Below are 27,032 nucleotides of genomic sequence, written 5' to 3' on the forward strand. Positions count from 1 at the left end.
AAATAGAAAACCTACAGCACAATACAGGCCCTTCGGCCCACAACGCTGTGCTGAACATGTTCTTACTTTAGAAATTACCTCAGGTTACCCATAGCCCTCTATTTTTCTAAGCTCCATGTACCAAATTGTCCAGAATAAATAATCCAGATTGTTGTGAGTGATAGAATCTGGAGTGAACTCATGGGAATGTGGGTGAGGGTGATATTAATGGATATTGTTTACTTAAAATTTTCAAAAGACCTTTGACAAAGTGTCACACATGAGGCTGCTAAACAAGATACAAGCCCATGGTATTACAGGAAAGATATGAGCATGGATAGAAGATTGGCTGATTGGCAGGAGGTAGAGAGTGGGAATAAAGGGATCCTTTTCTGGTGACTAGCAGTGTAATGAAGGAGTCGGTGTTGTGAACATTCACATTATATGTCCATGATCTGGATGATGGAATTGATGGCTTTGTGGCCAAGACTGTGGAAGATACAAACATAGGTGGAGGGGCAGGTAGTATTGAGGAAGCTGGGAATCTGCAGAAGGACAGATTTGTGGAATGGGTTAATAAATGACAGATAGATTACAATGTAGGGCAGCGTACGGTCATGCACTTTGTTAGAAGGAATAAACATGTAAACTGTTTTCTAAATGGGGAGCAAAGTCAAAAATAGGAGGTGTAAAGGTACTCAGGTCTCCTTGTGCAGGAATCCCTCCATAGGGTTCTCTTCAATAGATGCTGCCCGACTTGCTGAGTTCCTCCAGCATTTTGTGTGTTTTGCTCAAGATTTCCAGCATCGGCAGAATCTCTTCTGCTTAATAGAACAATGCTGCATTCAAACAATGCCTTTCACAACCTAAGGACACACCAAAGCAACCAGCAACCAATGAGTTAAAAAGGAACTGGGCAACCAGTTGTGCAATAGCAAGTTCCCGTAAAGTGGGACTTGATAGCACTCAGATATTCTCTGTAAATGACGCTGGTTGAGGAATACACATTTGTCAGAACACTTGGGAGAATTCCCTGGTCCTTTTTATTTTGAAATACTGTTATGGGATCTTAAGGTATTGCTATAACATATCGTCTGAAAGGTAACTCCTCTGAGAGTGTAGTGCTCTGTCAGCATTGTACAGGAACTTGGGCTCCACCATTCCCTCAGTGTCTCGCATAGATTGAAACTTGTATTTCTCTTACCTCTTCAGCAAAAAGGAAGAAGGCAAAGCTTCTCTTATCCCTACATCACATGAAGAAGAGGCACCTGAGATTATCCAAATACAATTCGCCTCTGTGTCCAGGAAGGGACAGCACCTCTGGTGAAGGGGCCTGTCAAGTCCATTCTGGGGCAGCTCACTCACCTTTGGTCCCCAGCGGACACTCAGCTCTCACCTGTGGCTCCAACTAGCTGTTTGCGTGCGACAGCGTCCACAGCCCAGTACAAAGGCGGGCTAAACCAGGTGAGTGTAGCTGGCAGGCCTCATACACCAGTGAGATAGGGACCTGCCTGCCCCAGCACGTGAAGTCAGCTCCAGCAGACTGGGAGGATGAGATCCAATGGCCTGCAACACTCTCCAATGGAGAGCGAAGGCCATGACAAGGCACCGCATGGTCATCCACTGCAACCAAAGAAGACCCCAGATGTGACGACTACTCGTACGACTGGACGCGGACCTCTGAGGGCGAGAGAGTGGAACTGCCCCAATGCAATGGCTCTTCCACTTCAAAAACTCTCCCGCACAGGTTTCCTGCCATCATCAGATACAACAGACAACCACCTCAGATTTGCTTTAGTAAAACAGAGAAAGTTTAATACCATGTCTTTGAAGGAACCAAGGACAGCTGCGGTGATGATTCCAAGGAACAACCCCACGATATTGAGGATTGTCGATGACCACAGCAGGTGATACAGGTGAATAACTTCTTGGCAACTTCCCACATCATTGTATTCATAATAGCCACCCAGAGTGTCTCGACTGCAACGAAGGAATAGGGAAAAAAAATTAGAAAGACTTTGGAGTTTTGTACATCAGGGGAATGGGCAAAGAAGTGGCAGATGGAATATGGCGTCAGGGTGTATATGGTCAAGTATGTTGGTATGAGAAACAAAACAGGAGGCTATTTTCTAAATGGAGAAAAACTCCAAAAAATTGAGGTGCAAAAGGACTTGGAAATCCTTGTGCAGGATTCCCTGAAGGTTAATTTGCAGGTTGAGCTGGTGGTGAGGAAGGCAAATGCAGTGTTAGCATTCATTTTGAGGGGACTGGAATATAAAAGCAAGGATGTAATGTTATAAGGCACTGGTGAGGCCTCACTTAGAATACTGTGAGCAGCTTTGGGCTCCTTAATCTAAGAAAGGATGTGAAAATGATTCTGGGATTGAAAGGCTTATCATCTGAGGGGTGTTTAATGGTTCTAGGTCTCTACTTACTGGAATTCATAAGACTATGGGGGGATCTCATTGAAGCCTATTGAATGCTTATAGAGTGGATGTGAAGAGGATGTTTCCTGTGGTGGGAGGGTCTAAGACCAGAGGACACAGCCTCAGAATAGAGGGATGTCCATTTAGAATGAAGATGAGGAGGAATTGCTTTAGCCAGGTAGTGGTAAATCTGTAGAATTAATTGCCATAGGCAGCCGTGGAGCCCAAGTCATTGGGAATACTTAAGGCAGAGGTTTATAGGTTTTTGATTAGTCAGGAAATGAAGGGTTACGGAGAGAAAGCAAGATATTGGGGCTGAGAGGGAAAATGGATCAGCCATGTTGAAATGGCAGAGCAGACTCAATAGGCCTAATTCTGCTCCTTTATCTGACGGTCTTGTGGATTTTTACTTTCAGCCCTCAAGCCACAGATAGACCTCTGTTCCAAATGAGGGACAATCCCAGGGATAACGTTCCGCCCTACAGCACTGCATGATGTTCTACCTCCCCATTAACCGCAGGCAGCTGGCTTGGCATGACAGAGGGAAATAAGCAGTTCCTGAATCACTGAGTGTGTGTCTTCAGGCTTCTGTACCTCCTTCTTGATGGTAGCAATGAGGAGAGGGTATGTCCTGGGTGATGGGGGTTCTTAATGATGGATGCTGCCTTTTTGAGGCACTAGTCCCAGAAGATGGCCTGGATACTATAGAGGACAGTACCCATGATGGAGCTGACATTGGTTTTGATTATTTGCTCTGAATGAGCCATTGCACTGAAACATTGATTAGAACTGGAATTTTTAAGAAAATGTATTCAGGAAAATAAGCAGATGAAGCAAATTTGATAGCGCAGTAGCTGAATGTTCAATAATCTACTTGTGTTAGAATAAAATGCATGAATTTCATTGATCAAATGGTTAACCAATATAAAATGTGAACAATCTTACATTTGCAGTTCTGGCTGCTGTTTGTCGTTAACATAATTAAACCACTTGGTATTCCTTGACATACATACTACTGCATTTATTTATAGCGTTTCTGGGGATTAGAACAATTTCACATTAATTGAATTCCTACTTTCATTTTCCACAGAGATTTATAAATCACAGAATCATTATCCCTCAAACCCCAACCGAACCAGGCGCAGGAACAGTCATTACCTTCAACCATCAAGCTGCTGAACCAGCGAGGATAACTTCACTCACCTCAACGCTGAGCTGATTCAACAACCCACAGACTCACTTTCAAAGACTCTACAACTCATGATCTCAATATTATTTATTTATTAATTATTATCGTCACTATTTGTTTTGTATTATGCATGATTTGTCTTTCCTGAGCACATCTAGCAAGAACACTGCCACAACAAAGCAGTATCCATCATCCAGGGACCCCCCACCATCCAGGCCATATTCCCTTCTTGCTGCCCTCATTCGGGAAGGAGGTACAGGAGCCTGAGGTCCCACGTCACCAGGTTCAGGAATATTTATTATCATACAACCATCAGGCTCCTGAACCAGTGTGGATAACTTCACTCACCACAGTACTGAACTAATTCCACAATCTACGGGCTAACTTTCAAGAACTCCAAAAATCATGTTCTCAGTGTCATTATTATTAAAATTATTATCTTTCCATCCATCCTTTAATTTTTATTTGCAGTTTGTCTTCTTTGCATGTTGGTTGTTTGTCAGCCAGTATTTTATCGACTCTATTGTATTTCTTTGTTCTACTGTGAATGCCCACAAGAAAATGAATCTCAGGGTAGTAGATGGTGACATATACGTACTTTGATAATAAATTTATTTTGAACTTTGAAGTGTGTTGGCCTTTTGTTTGAGCATTCCAGTCTGCCTCCTATTTGGCTCTTTCTCCAAGGAAATTGCGTGCATCAGTATTCTTTTGCCAAACTATTCAAGGAAATGGAAAGTTCTCATTTTCTGTATTTCAAATCATGAAAAATCAGCACAATAAAAAGTGTAATCCAGTGAATTACAACAACCAAGCCACTTGACATGAACACACAACACATATTCTACAAACGATTGCTAGGAGATAAGGTGGCTGGAAAAACTGTACTGCCTGGGAAGGGCAAAGCAGAGGGAGGAATTACAATGAGAAGCTGCAAAGTTCAAGTGGAATTAGCAAAAATCCAGGGGAGCCCATGTGTCCGATGCCTCAACATAAAATATGATTTAAAAACTCTCTGGTGGTAGGAATTGTTACTGTTTACTTCACCATAACTTGTAGCATAGATTTTAATTTCTTTTAAAACTATCCATTGTCCAGTTCAATCAACACAAGGTCCTTTGGAAGTGTTATTTTTAAAATTTAACTCTATGTAAGAAGATGAGAGTTTCCAATATCACAATCAGTACAGGTGGGATAAGACTATAAAACCAAAAGACATAGGAGCAGAATTGGGCCATTTGGCCGACCGCATCTGCTTCACCATTCCCTCTCAACCTCATTCTTCTGCCTTCTCCCTGTAACCTTTGACACCCTGGCTAATCAAGAACCTGTCCACCTATGCTTTAAATATATCCAATGACTTGGCCTCCAGAGCTGTCCTTGACAATGAATTCCACAGATTCACCACCCTCTGGCTAAAGAAATTCCTTCTCATCTCTGTTCTAAAAGGGAATTCCTTCTATTCTTAGGCTGTGCCCTCTGGTTGTAAACTCACCCACTATAGGAAACATCCACTCTATCTAGGCCTTTCAAGATTCAATAGGTTTTAATGAGTTCCCCCATCATTCTCATTAACTCCAGCAAGTACAAGCTCAGAGCACCTCATGTTAACCCTTTCATTCCCAGAATCATTCTTGTGAACTTCCTATGGAACCTCTCAAATGCCAGCACATCTTTTCTTAGCTAAGGGGCTCGAAACTGCTCACCACACCCTAACTGCTGTCTGACCATTGCCTTATAAAATCTCACCATTACATCCTTACTCTTATATTCTAATCCTCTCAAAATGAGTGGTAACATTACATTTGCCTTCTTTACCACTGATTCAACTTGCAAGTTACCTTTGGGGATTCCTGCACATGACTGCACCCCCATCTACACCTCCAACTCCATAACTAAATTTGTGGACGATACCACAGTGGTTGGCCTGATCTCAGACGAGGATGAAGCAGCCTACAGGCTCGAGGTGGATCATCTGATGGAGTGGTGTAAAGACAACGACCTGGTCCTTAACACCTCTAAAACAAAAGAGATGATCTTTGACTTCAGGAGATCAAAGGACAGAGTACAACCCCCCCCCCTCCATATACATGGAGAGGTAGTGGAAAGTGTGGAAAACCTAAAGTTCCTTGGAGTTATGTTGTTAAAACAGCTGACATGGACCACCAACAACTCGCTGCTTGTAAAAAAGGCACAACAAAGACTCTTCCTCAGAAAGCTGAAACAGGCCAAACTCCCACAAAAGCTGTTGCTTAACTTCTACAGAAGCACAATTGAAACCATCCTGATGAACAACGCCACAGTGTGCTAAGCCAGCTGCACAGCTGCTGAGCGGCAAGACCTGCATCGCGTGGTGAAGGCGGCCCAACGAATTGTCAGGATGGAGCTCCCAGGACTGGACACCATCTATTCCAGCAGACTCAGGAGGAAAGCAATCAGCATAACCAGAGACACCACACACCCCGGCCACTCCCTGTTTGACCCGCTGCCGTCCAGCAAAAGGTTCAGGACACTAAAAGCCAGAACAAATAGACTGAGGAACAGCTTCTACCCCAGAGCTGTGGCCTCCATCACACCACTCCCACAGAACAATGACTGAAACTGTGAGCACACACAAGGACTCGAATACTTGTACTAACGGCACTTTGTGCATTACTGTGATATTCTGGTGCTGCTGTAACTTATTTTCTGCTACTTATCTATTTAATACTGTTTTTCTATTACTGTCTTGTTTTTATCTACCGCTTTGTTTGATTGCCTGAGAGGAAGCCGAACAGAGTTTCATTGTACCTATGTATAATGACAACAAAGATCATTCAATTCAATTCAATTCAACTCCTAAGTCCTTTGCACTTCCAATTTTTGAATTTTCTCCCCATTTAGAAAATATTCTATGCCTTTATTCCTTCTACCAAAGTGCATGACCATACACTTCCCTACACTACATTTCATTTATCATGTCTTTGACCATCCTTCTGCAGACCCTCTGCTTCCTCAACACTATCAGCCCCTCCACCTACCTTCATTTTGTCTGCAAACCTGGCAAAAAAAAGCCATCAATTCCGTCATTCATATTGTTGGCAAATGGTACAAACCGAAGTGGTCCCAATACTGACCCTGTGGAACACCGCTAGTCACCGGCAATCTAACAGAATGAGCCCCTTTATTCCCACTCTACCTCCCGCCATTCAGCCAAGCTTCTACCAATGCTAGTATATTTCCTGTGATACAACGGGCTCTTATCTTGTTAAGCAGCTTCATGTGCAGCACCTTGTCAAAGGCCTTCTGAAAATCCATGTAAACAACATCCACTGTCTCTCCTTTCTCTATTTTCCTCAAAAAATTGCAACAGAATTGTCAGGCAAGATTTCCCCTTAAGGAAACAAACTGACTTTGGCCTACTTCATCATGTGCCTCCAAGGACCCAGAAATCTTATCCTTAATAACAAACTCCAACATCTTCCCAACTACTAATGTCTGGCTGACTAGCCTATAATTCCCTTTCTTCTTTCTCCCTCCCTTTTTAAAGAGTGGAGTGACATTTGCAATTTTTCAGACATCTAGAAACATTCCGGAAATTAATGATTCTTGAAAGATCATTAGAAATGCCTCCACAATCTCTTCAGCCACCTCTTTCAGAACTCTGAGATGTATTCCATCTAGCCCAGGTGACTTCACAGTTCCAAAATTCAAAGTAAATTTATTATCAAAGTATATATACGTCACCACATACAAACCTCAGATACATTTTCTTGCAGGCATACTCAATAAATCTAATAACTATAATAGAGTCAGTGAAAGACCACACCAACAGAGCAGACAACCAGTGTGCAAAAGACAAAAAACTGTGCAAATATTAAAAGAAAGAAAAAGAAATAGTAATATTAATAATAATAAATAACCAATAAATACTGACAACATGAGATGAAGAGTCATTGAAAGTGAGTCCATAGATTGTGGAAACATTTCAGTGATAGGCTGAGTGAAGTTATCCCCACTGATTTAAGAGTCTGATGGTTGAGGGGTAATAACTATTCCTGAACCTGGTGGTGTGGGTCCTGAGACTCCTGTACCTTCTTCCTGATGATGTATGCTACTTTTCTTCAGTCCTTTCGTCTTCACAAGAACTTCTACTTAATAATAACAACCACACTCACACTTGCCCCTGACACTCTCCAATTTCTGGCATACTGTTAGTGTCTTCCACAGTGAAGACTTATGCAAAATATTTATTAAGTTCACCTGCCATTTCATTGTCTCCCATTCCTACCTCTCCAGCTACATTTTCCAGCAGTCCGATATCCACTGTAACCACTCTTTTACTCTTATATATTCAACAAAAACTTTTCGGTGTCTTCTTTTATATTATTGCCTAGTTTACCTTCATTTTTCATCTTTTCTCTCCTTTTGGATGTCTTCCGTTGGTTTTTAAAAGCCTCCAAATCCACTAATTTCCCAGTAATTTTTGTTATATTACCCGCACACTCTTGATTTTATGCTGTCTTTGACTTCCCTTGTCAGTCACAGTTGCATCATCCTCCTTTTAGAATGCTTCTTTTTTGGGATGTATCTGTCCTGCATTTTCCAATTTGGCCCCCAGAAACTCCTGTGTCTGCTATTCCGCCGTCATCGCTGATAGTGTCACCTTCCAATCAACCTTCCAAGCTCCTCTCGCATTCCTCTGTAATCTCCTTTACTCCAATGTAATACTGATTCATCTTACTTTATCTTCTCCCTCTCAAACTGCAGGGTGAATTCTATCATGATCACTGCCTCCTAAAGCAGGGGTGGGCAAACTTTTTGACTTGTGGGCCACAAAGGGTTCTAAAATTTGACAGGGGGGCCGGACCAGGAGCAGATGGACGGAGTGTTTTGGTAATACACCTCATAAGAGAAAATAAAATATCATGGGATATGTAGAAAACATGTGCTTTAATTTCAATTGAAAATGAACAAATGCATTACAACAAAATATCTGTCTTTGAAGTCCCATGGTATTTAGCCATTTATTGAAATGACTTTTAAAACACTGAAAATTAAATGAATAAAATACAGCTTTTTTTAATAGTAACAGTTATTATTTTAAAGCACTGAAAATTCTGTTATCCTTCAAGATATTATCATCATCACTCTCCTCCTGACTGTCTTTATTTCAAAAACGGTAGGAGATGCAGGTCTACTTGTCCTGCTCCTTCTTATTCAATTGTCCCCTGTGCCAAAACTCAACAACGACCAGCAGAAGGACAGAACAGTGACAGCGCGCCAGTATGCGGAGCGCGTTATTTGATCTGGAGCGCATTTTTTATTTTGAGAACGTACGTGCACCTGCGCACTACTCATGTCCATTACTTAACAGAAATGACATGTAACATGTAAGGCTTATTGAAAAAAATATTTTCAAATGCATTTTTTACATAACACAATGAAGAAACTTATTTTTAACTTCAGTGGGAACAGTGTTGTTGGTCTCCCTTTTTAGCCAGCGCATCAAAGTCTGGATTTAGTTTTGTTGTGGCGATTCTCAGGATGGATCTGAGGTGTTAACAAGGTTTATTAATATAATTTCATCAAGTTCTGCGGGCCGGATTAAAAAGCTTAACGGGCCGCATATGGCCCGCGGGCCGTAGTTTGCCCATGCCTGTCCTAAAGGTTCCTTTACCTTAAGCTCCCTATTCAAATCTGGTTCATTACATAACGCTCAATCCAGAATTGCCTTTCCCCTAGTGAGCCCGTTTGTTCCCAAGTTCCCACTCAGCCCCAATCCAGCATCTTAGCTCCTTGGGGGCTTTTTGGGGCTTGTCCCTGTCTAAGAAACACCTCCCAGCTGTTTGCACCAGACTGATAAACACAAGAGATTCTGCAGATGTTGGAACTCCAGAAACATACCCACGGAATGCAGGAGGAATTCAGCAGGTTAGGCAGCACTTATTGAGGGGGGTAAAGCCGACGTTTTGGGCTGAGACCCCCCATCGGGACTGGAAATGATGGGGGGGGGGAGGGCTTTGGAGTGTATCGGCTAAAAGGAGAGATTAGGTAAGCGTGAATTGTTTACTCTGTCGGAGGTTGAGAGACGACCAGCAAGCGTAAGTACATTTCTGAGAGACAGGGTAGATGGTCAGAATCTTTTCCCTCCACGGTGTACTATACATCACTCTCCTTTACTGACAGATTCCTTCTTCTGGAGCCCTTTACCTTTTCCATCTATCATCTCCCAGCTTCTCACATCATCTCCCCACCCACTTACTTTCCTCCATCACCTGACTTCACCTGCCAGCTCATTCTGTTTCCCCTCCCCTTCCTCACCAGTCCCGATGTGGGGTCTTGGCCCGAGGCATCGACTGTTTATTCATTTCCACAGATGCTGCCTGAAACCTGCTGAGTCCCCCCAGCGTTCCGTGTGCGTTGCACTAGACTGGCAGCCCGGGCTTCTCATGCAAGCCTATCCAGGAATGCTCAATGTCAGCAGGCAGAGCGTTCAGATCCTAGGACGGAACATCTCAGCTGATGGAGGAGTCGATTCATCCTGTGGGGGCATGAGCCTCCCACTGGAACTCCATAGCACTGTGACTTTAGGGATAGGACAGGAGAGTGGGGTGAGGGTCATTTTCAATAAAAAAAAATGGTATAGTGGACAGTGAGGAAGGTCATCTAAGATTATGATGGAATCTTCATCAACTGCTAAGGAATGGCAGATGGAGGTTAATTTGCCAAAAATGTAAGGCGTTGCATTCCGGTAAGACAAACCAGAGCAGGACTTACACAGAAGGGCTGTGGGGAGAGTTGTAGAACAGAGGGACGCAGGTACAGGACTGTGCAAACGTCTTAGGCACATATATATACACCCAAGGTGCCGAAGACTTTTGCACAGTACGGTACTTGTCAATGTGGAGCGGAAATCGAGTTTGTAAATCTGGCAGGAGCAAAGGATGTTGGGAATGGTGAGGGTAGAGTGCCCTGGGAGGGGTGTGGGACAGATAGCAGAGCAGTGCCTGGGGGCAGGATATGCTCTTTTCATCTTATTACTACCAGCAGGGAGACTGAAACAATGTACTCACTTCAGGAACAGCTTCTTCCCCTCTGCCATCAGATTTCTGAATGAACAATGAACCAACTCATGGACACTACCACACTATTTTGCTCTCTTTTTGCACTACTTAATCAGTTAATTTTGAAATACTTACAGTGGATTCCAGTTAGTTGGGGCGGCTGCTTATTTGGGACAACTCTTAAAAACAAAAGCTTACCGAGAAAATAGCTGGGATTTCTTTCATTTATTTGGGACAGGAGACTATTGCTAAACCGTTTCTAAAAAGCATCAGGCACGTGCACTTGTGTGGCCATTAGACACTACAACGTGCTTAGAGCAAACAGTTTTTAAATAGCATCAGTTACGTGTGTTTGAGTTCAGAAAAGTCATTTTTGTCACAGATAGTTGGCAAGAAATAATCAGTATGAGAATTCAGAATGGTTTTGCTCACTGTGGTTTCACGCATTCAGGCTTGGAGATGCCAGAAACAGCAGGGAGTGAAAATGAAACCACTGTACTATTCAACGTTCAGAACTACAAAGAATTTGAAGGCATCAACAATCATCTTGAATGTTACAATGAAAATGAAGATTTGGAGGATGCAGTTGTCCAAAGCATGGTATGAAGACAAACCATTATCTGCCCTAGATGTCTGCACTGATTTTGTTTATTTACAGTCAATCAAAAGAACACGGCAGTGTACACTGGATGAATTTCTCTGTCGATAACTATTACGAACTAATGCACAGTTTTATCATACTGTAGTAATATTGGTAGTATTCTAGTTTGTTTTGTATTTCATTTAAATACATAATTTGTTATTCAGTTAAATGCTAATTTGTCTTATTTATACCTTTTTAATCAGTTCCATGAAACTTCAGCAAATTGGGACAGCCGCGTAACTGGGCCAAGATGTACTGGTCCCAATGTGTCCCAATTAACCGGAATCCACTGTATTTCTTACTGTACTTTATAGTATTTTTATGTATTTCGCAGTACTGCTGCAAAACATCAAATTTCATGTCAGTAATAATAGACCTGATTCTGAGGTCTCGGAAGGATCTGACGATAAGGATGATAGTGTTAAAATGGAGGCTGGGTGCCAACGAGCATAGGACTGGTGGGCAAACAGGATTTGAGATAACCATAATACAATTTACTGATAATAATTTTAGAATGGAAACAAAACATGCTCAACAGTGAACAGGTAACTTACGTTAAAACAAACTTTATTTCAAGATGTAGACACGTAGAAATTCAAGGGAAACTCACCTGCCACACTTATAAAGATCGCAACAATAACAGGTATTGCTCTTTATTTTCAGTATGCAGGGAGCGCGTGACTGATTCGGGCATGTCACCTAATGGAAAAAATAAATCCAGTCACTAGGCAATAGCTCTTCAGTTCCATATTTAATCCGAAAGGTTCTGTTACTTATTCTGGGTTTCTTTTTACATCAGGCATTAAATGACAAGTGAGTATTATTTAGAATATAGAAGACAGAACAGAATTAGAATATAGAGTCAGAGTACTAAACCACAGAAACAGGCCCTTTGGCCCATTTAGTGCATGCCAAACTGGTCTTCTGCCTAGTCCCATCTGCCTGCACCCAAACCATATCCCTCCAAACCCCTCACATCTATGTACCTATCCAAACTTCCCAGAAATGTTACAATCGAACCCACATCCACCACTTCTGCTGGCAGCACACTTGACTCACACTACCCTCTGAGTGAAGAAGTTTCCCCTCAGATTCCTCTTAAACCATAGGATAAACGAGCAGAATTATGGTATTTGGCACATCGAGACCTCTCCGCTATTTCATCATGGCTGATCCATTTCCCTCTCAACTCCAATCTCCTGCCTTCTCCCCATAACCTTTCATGCCCTGAATAATCAAGAAATTGTCGAATTCCAACTTAAGTACACCCAATGACATGGCCCCCCACAGTCACCTGCAGCAACAAATTCAGCACGGTCTGACTCAAGAAATTCATTCTAAGTGGACCTCCCTCTATTCTGAGGCTGTGCCCTCCAATCATAGATTCTCCCACTACAGGAAACATCCTCTCCACATCCACTCTGTCTAGCTCTTTCAATATTCAATAGGTTTCAATGAGATCTCCTCTTATTCTTCTAAACTCCAGTGAGCACAGGCCCAGAGCCACCAAACGCTCTTCATACATTAACCATTTAATTCCTGGAATCATTCTAGTGAACCTCCTCTGGACCCACTCCAATACCAGCGCATCTTTTCTTAGATAAGGGCCAAAAACTGCTCACAATACTCCATGTGGTCTGACCAATGTCTGATAAAGACTTGTTTTTATATACTAGTCCTTTCAAAATGAATGGTAACATTGCATCTGCCTTCCTCACCACCGACTCAAGCTGCTAGTTAACTTTTAGGGAATCCTGCATGGGGGCTGCCAACTCTCTTTGCACCTCAGATTTTTGAATTTTCTGCCCATTTAGAATGCTTTTATTCCTTCTACCAAAATGCATGAGCATATGCTTACATTGTATTCCATCTGTCACTTTTTTACCAATTCTCCTAATCAGTCCAAGTCCTTCTGCAGGCTCCCTGTTTCCTCAACACTACATGCCCCTCCACCTATCTTCATATCGTCCACAAACTCGACAACAAAGCCGTCAATTCCATCACCCAAATCACTGACATACAACATAAAAAAAAGCAGTTCCAACACAGACCCCGGTGGAGCACCACTAGTCACTGGCAGACAATCAGAAAAGCCTTCCTTTATTCCCACTCTTTGCCTCCTGCCAATCAGCCAATGCTCTAACCATGCTGGTAATGCCATAGGCTCTTGTTAAGCAGCCTCATGTGTGGCACCTTGTTAAAGGCTTTCCGAAAATCCAAATACACATCAACTGATCCTTCTTTGTCTATCCAGTTTTTATTTTGAATTGAATTGACTTTATTACTTACAACTTTCATATACATGAGAAGAAAAAATCTTTACGTTACGTCTGTCTAAATGTGCAATGTGCAATTTATAATAAATAGAATGTACAACAGGACAGTCTATATAACATAGAAATACAACGTGCCAGTATGAATTAATCAGTCTGATGGCCTGGTGGAAGAAGCTGTCCTGGAGCCTGTTTGTCCTGGCTTTTATGCTGCGGTACCGTTTCCCGGATGATAGCAGCTGGAACAGTTTGTGGTTGGGATGACTCAGGTCCCCAATGATCCTTCAATATCTTTTTACACACCTGTCTTTGTAATTGTCCTGAATAGTGGGAAGTTCACATCTACAGATGTGCTGGGCTGTCCGCACCACTCTTTGCAGAGTCCTGCGATTGAGGGAAGAACAGTTCCCATACCAGGCAGTGATGCAGCCAGTCAGGATGCTCTCAATTGTGCTCCTGTAGAAAGTTTCTTCTAAGAATTCCAAAAGATGTGTCAGGCAAGATTTTCCTTTGAGGAAACCATGCTGTCTTTGGCCTTTATCATGTGCCTCCAAGTACCTTGAAACCTCATCCAACATTTTTCCAACCACTGAGGTCACGCTAACCAGCCCATCATTTCCTTTCTTTTGTATCCCTCCCTTTGTGAAGAATGAGTGAAGAATTTTTCCAGTCTTCTAGAACCATGCCAGAATCTACTGATTCTTGAAAGATCATTACTAATGCCTCCACAGTCTCTTCAACCACTTCTTTCAGAAGCCTAGGATGTAGTCCATCTGGTGCAGGTGCCTTACCTACCTTCAGATCTTTCAGCTTCCCAAGCACCTTCTACCTGATAACAGCAACTGCACATACTTCTGCTCCCTGACACTCTCGAACCTCCGGCATACTGTCAGCGTCTTCAACAGAGAAGACTGATGCAAAATATTTATTCAGTTCATCCACCATTTCCTTGTCCCACATTAATACCTCCCCAGCGTCATTTTCCAGCAGTCCAATATGTATTCTCGCTTCTCTTTTACTCTTTATATATCTGATGAAAATTTTTGGAATCTTCTTTAATACTATTGGCTAATTTACCTTCATATTTCATCCTATCTCTCCTTATGACTTTTTAAGTTGCCTTCTGTTGGTTTTTAAAAGCTTCCCAATCCTCTAACTTCCCGCTAATTTTTGCTCTCTTTTGCTTTTACGTTGGCTTTGGTTTCTTTTGTCAGCCACGGTTTCATCATCCTGTGTTTAGAATTCTTCTTTGGGGTGTATCTATCCTGCGCCTTCCGAATTGCTCCCAGAAGCTCCAGCCACTGCTACTCTACAGTCATCTCTGCTAGTGTCCCCTTCTAATCAATTTTGGCCAGCTCCTCTCTCTTGCCTCTGTAACTCCATTTGCTCCACTGTAATACTGATACACTTGACTTTAGCTTCTCCCTCTCAAATTGCAGGACGAACTCTATCATATTAATATCACTGCCTCCTCCTAAGAGTTCCTTTACCTTAAGTTCCCTAATCAAATCGGTTCATTACACAACACTCAATCCAGAATAGCTGGACCATCAAGATCTTTTACGCTTGCAATTCCTTAACTCTACCCACAATGATTCTACATCTTCCAATCTTATATCACCTCTTTCTAAGAAATTGATTTCATTTTTTACGAACAGAGCAACTCCATCCCCCTTCTGCCTATTTACCAGTCCTTTCAATACAATGTGTGAACTCCCAACTATGATCTTCTTTCAGCAACGAATCAGTGATATCCACAACACCATACCTGCCAATCTCTAACTGCGTTACAAGATCATCTACTTATTCCACATACAGCATGCATTGAATTATGACACATTCAGTCCTTTTTGATTTTGTATTCAACACCCTTTTTGATTTTGTCCCGTTACACTGCAACTCATCCCACTAACTCAAATTTTGCCTTATTATTTGCCTGTCCATAAGACCATAAGACATAGGAGCAGAATTAGGCCATTCAGCCCGAGTCTGCTCTGCTATTCCATTATGGCTGATCCCAGATCTCACTCAACCCCATATACTTGCCTTCTCGGCATATCCTTCGAAGCCCTGTCCTTCCTGACAGTCTCATTACACACTGCCTTCGCTTGTTTACCAACTGCCCCATTCTCAGCTCTATCACTCCAGTTCCTATTCCCCTGCCAAGTTAGTTTAAACTGTCCCTAACAGTTCTAGCAAACCTGCCCACAAGGATATTGATCACCTTTGGGTTCAGGAGTATCTCATCCCTTTTGCACAGGTCATACCTTCCCCAGAAGAGATCCCAATTGTCCAGGAATCTGCAACTCTGCCCCTTGTGCCACTTCCTCAGCCACTCATTCATCCGCCAAATCATCCTATTCTTACCCTCACTGGCACAAGGCACAGGCAGCAATCCTGAGGTTACTACCCTGGAGGTCCTGCTTTTCAGTTTTCTACCTAACTCCCTAAATTATCTCTCCAGGACCCCCTCCCTTTTCTTACTGATGTCACTGGTGCCAATATGTGTCAGGACTTCTGGCAGCTCACACATCCCCCTTTCGAATGTTCTGGACCCAATCCGAGATGTCCCTGACCCTGGGACCTAGGAGGCCACATAGCAACCGGGTGTCTCTATCACTTCCACAGAATCCCATCTCTACTTCTCCTCCCTTCCCTTCTGAGCCACATGACCAGACTCAGTGCCAGAGACCTGGTCACTGTAGCTCCCCCCCCCCACACCCCCGCTGGGTCATACCCCCACCCCCCAACAGTATCCAGAAGAGTATACTTTATTGAGGGAATGGCCAAAGAGTACTCTGTACTGCCTACCCATTTCCTTTCCCCCTCCTGACAGTCACCCAGGTACCTCCCTGCAGCTCCTGACTACCTCCACAGTTTCCCATACGAGCCGAAGGTCATTGAGCTGCAGCAACAGCTCCGTAACACTGAGGAGATGCAGCTCGGAGCACCTGGTCCAGATGTGGTTTTCCGGGAGGCTGCAGGTCTCCCAGAATTCCCACATCTCGCAAAGGTCGCAACACAGCCCCTGGGGCCATTCTCACTGCTCTACCTACGTAGCAATGGACAACGAATGAAGAAGAAACTTTACCAGGTACATGCCTCACTAAAGCTGTTGAGCCAAAGCCTCCCCACCCCAACAATGGATCCTCCACTCGTCCCTACCTATTTTTATTTGCCCTTGTTAATGAATCATGATTTAATTGGGCTGCTGGAAAAGCCTGCAAACATTCCTTTTTAAATGTCACTCACGAACCAGTGAGTCACCTCCTCTCTCACTCCCGATTCGCCTTTCACCCATTAGGCCGAGTCTCACCCAGCTTCAGGGGAGAGGCCTGCATGCATTCACCCTATCTGTACTTCTATAAAATCCTCCCTCATTCTCCTAAAATCCAGGGAATAAAGTCCTAACCTATTCAACCTTTCCCTGTAGCTCAGCACAAGAGCAAGACTTTCGGCTCACAGTGTCTGTGCCAAACACAATGCCAAATTAAATTCTTCTGGCAGTCCATGAACCTCGTTATCCATTCCTGCATATTCATGTGTCTAACAGACTCTTAAATGCCACTATTGTATCTGGTCCCACCACTTGGCAATCTGTTTCAGACATCTACCACTCTTTATACAGCCCTGCACTCCTCTTCTAAATCTCCCCCCACCCCTCTCACCTTAAATACGTGTCCTCTAGTACGGTAGTTGACATTCCTACCCTGGGAAAAAGATTCTGACTGTCTACCGTATGTATGTCTCTTGTAATTTTGTTCTTCCCTTGGGTGAAACACATCCACTGCTGAGATATGACCTCTTATCATACCATGTGCACATTGAAGTGATATTAAAATCTCATAATACACTCTACAATATCTGAAGTGTAACAGATTTCCTTTTCTGCCACAGCTGAGCTAACATCTCAGACCCTTGTGGTAAATCATTCCTTTCCAATGACTTGCAGGGCACACTATTTCAAACTCTGTTTCCCTGGCGATAATCCAGATGATGAGAGATTCGCCTGAGGCTGAAACAAACTGACAATCTCTTAAAAAAGCAACTTTCTACGTTTGGTAAAAGACATTTACTCAGACTTCTTTCTGCAAGAAGAACCTTCTCAATCATAAACACAAGAAATGCTGCAGATGCTGGAAATGCAAAGCAACACAGCAGGAACTCAGCAGGACTGGCAGCATCAATGGAGATAAATTAACATTTCAGGCCAACGCCTTTGTTTAGGACTGGAAAGGCAGGGGGAAAACACCAGAATAAAAAGGTGAGGGGAGAGGGAAAGAGGACAGCTAGACGCTGATCGGTGAGGCCAGGCAGGTGGGAAAGGTAAAGGGCTGGAGAGGACGGGATCTGATAGAACATAAGAGCATAAGAAATAGGAGCAGGAATCGGCCATCTGGCTCGTCGAGCCTGCTCTGCCATTCAATAAGATCAAGGCTGATCTGGCCATGGGCTCATCTCTACCTACCTGCCTTTTCCCCATAACCCTTAATTCCCCAATTATGCAAAAATCTATCTAACCTTGTCTTCAATATAGTTACTGAGGTAGCCTTCACTGCTTCATTGGGCAGAGAATTCCAGATTCACCACCCCCTGGGAAAAGCAGTTCCTTCTCATCTCCGTCCTAAATCTACTCCCCCGAATCTTGAGGCAATGTCCCCTAATTCAAGTAGGAGAGGAAGGTGGGCCATAGGAGAAAGGGAAAGAGGAGATGTACCGGGGGAGGTGATAGGCAAGTGAGAAGAGGGAAGAGGCCAGGGTGGGGAATAGAAGAAGTGGGGAAGGGGGAGAGAATTTCTTTTACTGGATGAGAAATCAATATTCATGCTATCAGGTCTGAGGATACCCAGACAAAATATAAGGTGTTGCTCCTCCACCCTGAGGGTGGCCTCATCATAGCACAAGAGGAGGCCGTGGACCGACATGTTGGAATGGGAATGGGAATCAGAATTAAAATATTTGGCCACCGGAAAGTTCTGCTTTTGGCAGATGGAGTGGAGGTGCTTGACAGAGCTGTCCCCCAAGTTACGATGGGTCACACCAGTGTAGAGGAGGCCGCACTGGGAGCACTGGACACAGTAGAGTGAAATATGTCATTTGCCTCAAATCAAATCAGTGAGGCTTGTGCTGGGCAGCCCACAACTAGCCCTAGCATGTCCACAACTCGTTAACCTCACGGTAATGTGGGAGGAACCCGGAACACCTGAAGGAAATCCATGGAGTCACGGGGAGAAGGTACAAACTCCTTACAGACGGTGTTGTGAGTCGAACCCTGACCTTACAGCAGACATTTGGGGTAAAGCTTTGGGCTAATCGCTACGCTGCTGTCCTGCCTATGATGTACTGTGATGTGCTAAGTTTTTCCTATGATGGCTGAAAACATCAATACATTGAAACAATGCCTCTTCAAAACCAAAAAAGCTTTAGCAGCACATTCATTATGACTCTGAGTGCTAAACTTGGGGATTTGAAATATTATATTTCAAATCCTGCAAGTTCTTTCACTTTCACGCTGTTCATCTGAGGGTGTCGAGTCCTTTTGCAATACGTGGATATTTACAAAAATCAAAGTCAAAAGTCAAAGTAAATTTATTACCAAAGTACATCAAAGTATGTTAGCACATAGTACCTTGTGATTCAACTTCTTGAGGCATAAACTGAAAAATAGAATTTATGAAAATCTATAAATAACAAAGACTGACAAACAGCCAATGAGCAAATAAGACAAATTGTGCAAATAAAAAAAATACTGAGAACACGAGCTGTAGAGTCCTTGAAAGTGGGTCCACAGATTGTGGAATTAGTTCAGAGCTGAGGTGAGTGAAGTTATCCACGCTGGATCAGGAGCCAGATGGTTGTAGGTTCCTGGACCTGGTGGTATGGGTCCCGAGGCTCCTGTACCTCCTGCCCGATAACAGCAGTGAGAAGAGAGCATGGCCATGGATGGTGTGAGTCCTTGATGATGGGTGCTGCTTTCTTGTAGTAGCTCTCCTTGTAGATGTGCTCATTGGGTGGAGAGCTTTGCTCGTGATGGACTGGGCTGTATCCACCATTTTCTGTAGACTCTTCTGTTTCTGGGCGTTGGTGTTCCCATGCCATGCTGTGATGCAACCAGTCCCACTGTGCATCTACAGAATTTTGCCAAAGTTTTACATAGCATGCTGAATCTATGCGAATTTTTAAGCTACTCTGCATCCAAATACATTACTGGTGGTTTGTTTTCTTTCTCTCAAATCTTCATGTTCAGTCTATCCTATCCCATCTTTTCCCATCAAGAATCGTGTCCCTTCTTAACTCTTCCTCGTAGCTACTTTACTCCCCTTTTCAATCGTCCAGTCACAAGTCTGGCTTTGGATAAATCCATTTTCCCCACTCCACTGAGTCCTTCCAAAGGGTCTCGGTCTGAAATGTCAACTGTACTTAGATGCTGCCTGGCCTGCAGCATTTTGTGTGTAATGCTTCCCACTCCATTTCTGCATCTCTCAGCTTCTGCGGAAGAGCTATTCATGTTACCCTTCACTCCCTGTGAGCAGCAACGTAGCTGCCTCACTGGTTCCTGCCATCATTTTTCCCATTCAGAAACCACTGCCTATACCAGTGCCTACCTCCATTGCGCCACACTGAATGTGGAGCCGCGAAAGGAGGGACTGAGCCGCCAAAAAACTCAACCACCAGCCACAGTCACCACTTACTCTTGCCTGCACTGCACTGGAATATGTAGATCCCGGATCAGCCTCTACAACCTCTTCAGAACCTACCAACAGACCTCTCCTGAGGAGAACATGACACTCTTCTCAAGTCGAGTATGAAGAGGTGGTCGAGTACCACCTTCCACTTCCGATTACCTCGCTGGATTGACAGGACTATCACTGCCACTCTTCATACCTCTTTCTACAATGTCTGTCCACATGCCAACAGGATCACAACGTGACATAAGTGTGTGTGGATCAAAGAGTCAGGTGGACACCACTGGACACATCTACAAAGAGCAGCATTCATCATCAAGGACTCCACCATCCAGGTCATGCTCTCTTCATGCTGTTGCCATCGAGAAGGAGATACAGGAGCATTTACATCCCACACCACCAGGATCAGGAACAGCTATTACCCTTCAGCCATCAGACTCCTGAACCAGCGTGGATAACTTCACTCACCTCAACTCTAAACTGACTGCACAACCTACAGGCTCAATTTCAAGGACACTGCAACTCATACTCTCAGAAATTAATTATTTCCTTATTTATTTATCATTATTATTGTTTCTGCACAGATCATCATTTACACATTGGTTGTATGTCAGACCTTTGTTTCTCTTTGATTGTTCTACTGTGAACGTCTAGAAGAAAATGAATCTCAGGGTAGTATATGGTGACACATATGCAAGTTGATAATAAATTTACTTTGACTTCGGATTGTGGTGAACAGAGGAGCTTCTAGGGAACGGGATGTGTCTTGAAATATTTTGCGGGTATGTGATAGCACAGCAGTTAATTAACGCTATTACAGTGCCAGTAACCTGGGTTCAATTCCGCCACAGTCCTGTGAGGAGTCTGTATGTTCTCTTTGTGACCATGTGAGTTCCTTCCACATTCCATAAACGTACGTGTTAGTAGGCTTGTTGGTCACATGGGTGTAATTGTGTAGGGCAAGCCTGTTGGACCAAAAGGACTTGTTATTGTGCTGTATCTCTGAATCATTAAAATAATAATTTCCTGGTAAGTACGGAGCAGGAAATGGGGTTGGAAGGTGGGTTCTGAAGATGTGGATAGTGAGATCATCAAATCATGGAATTGTTTTTCTGTCAAGAGAGTAATGTAGAGGGGAGATGACAGTAACAATGAAGCACCTACAAATAGAAAGTTGAATGTGGAGGGAAAGGTCAGGGAGAGGGAGAGGTCAAAGATAAATTCAAGGACATTATCTACTGCAACACAAAAAGTACCTGGAGGAACTCAGTGGGTCAATCAGCATCTATGGAGGGAAATGGACAGAAAATATTTTGGTTGAGGCTCTTCATTCAAGACCAGGGGTTCCTAACCTGGGGTCCACGGGACCTCTTGCTTATTGGTATTGATCCATGGCATAAAAAAGGTTGGAAACCCCTGATTTAGACCGCCCAGGTCTCGACCCGAAACATTGACTGTCCATTTCCCTCATTAGATGTTGCCTGACTTGACATGTGCCTTCAGCTTTTTGTGTGCTGATCCAGATTGCATCTGCAGTCTCTTGTGCCTCCTCCATTCCTTTGTGCTCCTGAGGTGAACTGCTTGCTAACTCAGCAGGTAGCTGAGAGTTGCCTACATTCAGGGGACTGTACTCACATCTGGACTGGTCTGGATAAGGTTTCAGACTTCTATCCATGCCAGCATTTTCAGTATCGGGGAGGTGATGGTTACTGCATCAGTGTGTCAGTCGCTGTGGAAGCAAAAGTGGTAGCAGGAGGACAAAGCGATGACCAGAGCTGCATGCAATGATCAGCCTGGAGTCTCCCTTCCTCACTATCTGCCTCAACACAATTCTTTTCACCGACAGCAGAGTCCTCATGGAGGACAATCATCTCCACCGCTCTGTGTGCTGAAAAACATATGAGGAAACAAAACGAAATGAAAGCAGTCCGGGTGCATGATGGTGAATGCCCGGGTTTGCTGTGTGGGAACTGCAGGAAGAGACAAGCATAGCTATGCAAAATGATCACAACCCTCAGTAATATTGCCGAGCCAGTGCTGGAAGACATACCTCTGCATTATAATCGTCGGAAGGGTATGGAGTTCCACTGGAATAATACTGGCATCTCCCGGCATGGAAAGGTCTGATGTCCTGCAGTGGAAGACAGCATTACCATGTCAAACTTCGAAGCACATCTCTGCACTTAAAACAGACAAGTTTGTACCCAATAACATTTGAGTCCATTTCTTAAAACAAATATACTTAAATTTAAATATTCCACTGAACTTTGTGGTGTGTCATGTCTATACTGGGCCACAAGAGATTTCTCTCTTCAAGCCAACCATTTGCAGTTGGGAGAAGTGCCCAGAACTTTGGAGCACTTGTGGTTTGTGCACATACAGATCAGTACAGAATTTCTTTAACCAGAGGGTGGTGAATTGGTGGAATTCATTACCACAAAAGGCTGTGGAGACCAAGTCACTGGATATAGTTAAAGCAGAGGTTGATAGGTGTTTGATTAGTAAGGGCGTCAATGGTTATGGAGAAAAGGCAGGAAAAAGGGGTTGAGAGGAACTATAAAGCAGCCAAGTTGGAATGGTATAGCAGACTCGATGGGCCAAATGGTCTAATTCTGCTCCTATGTCTTATGGTCAGACCTGAGATTTCCTCTGCGCATTGACAGACAGGGAGGAGAAATAGATCAATACTGAGACTACTCTTTTAGATGGATGCATGTGATGCATCTGTTGGAAGCATAAAAATTGTTTTACTTTCCCTTTTCATTAAGACTGCAATTATGCAGCATATAAACATTTTGGGTGGTGGGGGGAGATACGTCTCTACCAAAGGAGGTGTAAGGCACTCCTTCCCTCTGCTAATCTGCAGGTTACCCTTGGGCAAAGTTTAGCACCTGCTTAGCCCTCCCCCCCCCGCCACTGATCAGGGTCACGTGAAGCCACGGGAGCAGGTGGTCGATGGTCGTATGAGCAGATGGTGCAGATCACAAGTCCCGGTTATGCGACCACAGATGCCAGGCAGACAATCTCTGAAGAGTATTGGTAATGGCTGGGGTCACACATCGTGTAAAGGCACTACCCAGAGGAAGGCAATGGCAAACCACTTCTATAGAAATATTTGCCAAGAACAGTCATAGTCAAAAGACCATGATCGCCTACGTCATACGACATAGCACATACTGATGATAAACATTCAAAGTGGCTAAGGTTTGGCACGTGTGTGAGCACACCAAGTACCATTCTATAACTTATACCTATGGTCACAACTGAATTGTAGGAACACTATTTAGCTATCAGTCCAGTGTCAAGAGGCTACAAATCATCTGCTGTATTCACTGTTCCCTCTAAGGTGCATGGGTGTGCGACCGTGCAGTAGCTGAAATGTTGCTACACACATAGCCTTTGTTGCCACGCAGCTGAAAATGGACGCAACTAAAAAGAGTTTCTGAAACTTGAAAGATTTTCTTTGTTACACTCTTTCATTATACCCTTCAATTAATATATAATATTACAAGTGTGTGATTCTTCAATTTTCATTCTAAATATTCATAGGATGCTTATTTAAAAAAAGATTTTTAAAGAGCTGCACAGTGTTCAAGCTGTGTAAAAATTTCCTGCTCAGGGCAACGGTTGGTTTGCACAGCTCTAAAGAAAAATTAGAGGGAACGTTGGCTTTATTTCAAGGTATGATTATTAACAAAGTATGTATGCAGTATACAACTCTGAGATTCACCTTCTCCAGACAGCCACGAAACAAAGAAAACCAAGGAAGCCATTCAAAGAAAAACATCAACCTCTCACATACAAAAAAATTCAAATCGGCCAAATGGCAACAAGAACATCAAACCACCCCCAAGTGCAAAAATATTTGTAATCAAACTTTTTTTTTAATGAGTGACAGGAGTTTATAATATAGTTACCGAAAGTAATTAATTGATCAATCAATCAATGATCCCCTTTTACTAATACCTATATTAATATATATTAGCAAATACATGCAAGGTATTTGTGTATTTATTCACGTTTTATTCTGTACTGTAACTTCTTACTTTAATTTTATATAATTCTTTATAATTGTTGAATATTGTTTTTGCCTGCTAGTCGCGCCAACATAGCTCAGGAAATTCCTCACACCTGTAAATATATATGTTGAATGATGCAGATTTTTGATTCTTGAAACTATAAATTCTACTCGAACACTAAGACGCACAGCAGACTGCCGAAACAAAAAAAATGAGAAGTTCAGAATGAAATATGCCTCAAAATTCCTTAGAAAATAAACCAGCTGCTCGAAAGCTCGGATCTCCTTTGGGTTTTCAGAGTTATTTATTTTACAGGTTTAGGGGCTGATAGAAAAACTACTATTTTCATCCACAAAATGCTGGTGGAACACAGCAGGCCAGGCAGCATCTATAGGGAGAAGCGCTGTTGACCTTTCGGGCCGAAACCTTTCATCAGGACTAACCGAGTCCTGACGAAGGGTCTCGGCCCGAAACATCAACAGCGCTTCTCCCTATAGATGCTGCCTGGCCTGCTGTGTTCCACCAGCATTTTGTGTGTGTTGTTGTTTGAATTTCCAGCAGTGCAGATTTCCTCTTATTTACTATTTTCATCAGTAGTTTTCTCATGTTTGCACCAGTTTTTGAGCGAGCCGTCACCTTGAATTTGCTGACACCATCTGCTTGCTATTTATAGCTGTTATCTAGTTAACCCCATTACCCATACTGGGGCAAAGGCTGCAGATAGCAGCTCACCAGAGTCCTCTGACCTGGGTCAGTCTTTCAAGTTGACCCTGGATATAGCCCATCTCCGAAGTTCCTTCCACTCCCAGGGATGAGGTCTTTGGAGCTTCTGTTGGTGAGTCTGTAGCTCTGGGTTTTTACGGCATGGGTTTGCTAGCCCCATGACCAATCCTCCTCCTTTCACAGCTGGGTTTGTTAATTATAGGTTGGTATTTATAATTCCTATTTTTCCTACCTAGCAATCCCTTGTTAGCATGCCGTTATGTACAGCTATCATTGTATTACACGCCGGGTAGAAATATTTACGGTAGTGTAGCGCGGCAGTTAGCGTAATGTTCTTACACCACCAGCAACCCAGGTTCAGTTCCCACCAGTGTCTGTAAGGAGTTTGTACGTTCTCCCTGTGACCATGTGGGTTTCCTCTGGGTGCTGCTGTTTCCTCCCACAGTCCAATGAGTTAGGAGGTTAATCGATTGGATGGCTGTATCTGGGTGTCACGGGCTTGTTGGGCTGACAGGACCTGTTACTGGGCTGTACCTTTGAAAATAAAATTTTACAAATGACGAAGCGTGTAGGCAGAAATTCGGACATATGCCGGGGATGGAGGGATATGGATCATGCGTAGGCAGATGGGTTAAATTTAATTTGGCATCATGATCAACACAGACATGATGGGCAGAAGGGCCTGCTCTGTGCTGTACTGTTCTGCATTTTATGGTCTATTATTCTACAAAACCACTTTCACAGACAAACCTTCCAACAGCATCAGTACATCTATTCCAGACAGAATGTTAATTTAGTATGATTTAGGACTCTACAATACTGTACAGAAGTCATAGTTACATATACATAGTTCCAGTTCCTAAGACTTTTACACAGTACTGCATATTGTGTCTTCTCAGTTACCAAATAATACTTAATACTACTGAGCTAATGCAAAGTTAAGTACTCTTATTTCTGTTTCCCAACCACCTTCCTATTTTAACCACCATAACGTACTGTGCAAAAGTCTTCGGCATCCTAACTAAATATATATATATGCCTAAGACTTTTGCACAGTGCTGTATTAAAATTGAGTAGTTTAACATTGATTCCTCAGTTCAATTCAATTTAGGGTCATGAACTTAAAATTGAAGGAAGGCTGTTCAGTGGAGTCAGGAAGCATTTCTTTGCAAGTCTCACTCTCTCTCAAACTGAGATGCCGGAGTGTTAATTGAAAATTATTTGTGAGAAAGAGGTGTTAAGGATTATAGAACCTCGGCAGATAAATTATACAAACATCAGCTACAGTCTAATTGAATGACAGTTCTGATTCAAGGGTCTGGCAGGTAGACAGCTGTTCTTAAACCCACTGAACCAATCACTGATCATCCCACTACCTTTTCAGATAATGCAAGACTTTGGGCATTGTAACGGTTAATGTAACGCTTGACAATGGCAATGATCACCGATTGGAGTTCAATTCCTGCTCCTGTCTGTCGGGAGTTTGAACGCTTCCCCCCATGACCTCGTGGGTTTCATCCGGGTAGTCTGGTTTCCTTCTGCATTCCAAAGACATATGGGTTAGTGCTACACTCACAAAATGCTGGAGGAACTCAGCAGGCCAGGCAGCGTCTATGGAAAAAAGTACAGTCAACGTTTTAGGCCGAATCTCTTCGGAAGGACTGGAGAAAAAAAGATGACGAGTAGTATTCCCATTCCAAAATGTCGATCCATGGCCTCCTCTCCTGTTGTGATGAGGCCACACTCCGGTTGGAGGAACAACACCTTATATTCCATCTGGGTAGCCTCCAACCTGATGGCATGAACATTGATTTCTCAAACTTCTGGTATTGCCCCACCTCACCATTCCCCATCCCCTTTCTCTCTCTCACCTTATTTCCTTCCTCTGGTGCTCCTCCCCCTTTCCTTTCTTCCGTGGCCCTCTGTCGTCTTCTATCAGACCCCATTCTCCAGCCCTGTATCTCTTTCACCCATCAACTTCCCAGCTCCCTATTTCACCCCTCCCCCTCCCAGTTTCACCTATCACCTTGTGTTTCTCTCTCCCCTCC

The 27,032-nt window shown here is 43.3% G+C and overlaps 1 protein-coding gene across 5 annotated transcripts in view; it reads right to left on the reverse strand.

Annotated features, from left to right (window-relative positions):
* The window catches only part of tmem255a (transmembrane protein 255A), a 104,850-nt gene that overhangs the window by 18,986 nt on the left and 58,832 nt on the right, over positions 1 to 27,032 (reverse strand). For all 5 annotated transcript variants that reach the window (XM_073057870.1, XM_073057869.1, XM_073057874.1 and 2 more), the window contains 3 exons: positions 22,293 to 22,373; positions 11,894 to 11,982; positions 1,800 to 1,959 (listed from right to left, as the gene is read on the reverse strand). In XM_073057870.1, the coding sequence (XP_072913971.1) occupies positions 1,800 to 1,959; positions 11,894 to 11,982; positions 22,293 to 22,373 (330 nt within the window). The remainder of the gene's footprint in view (positions 1 to 1,799; positions 1,960 to 11,893; positions 11,983 to 22,292; positions 22,374 to 27,032) is intronic.

The sequence above is a fragment of the Hemitrygon akajei genome, chromosome 10 (assembly GCF_048418815.1).
Source record: "Hemitrygon akajei chromosome 10, sHemAka1.3, whole genome shotgun sequence".
Classification (NCBI taxonomy): Eukaryota; Metazoa; Chordata; class Chondrichthyes; order Myliobatiformes; family Dasyatidae; genus Hemitrygon; species Hemitrygon akajei.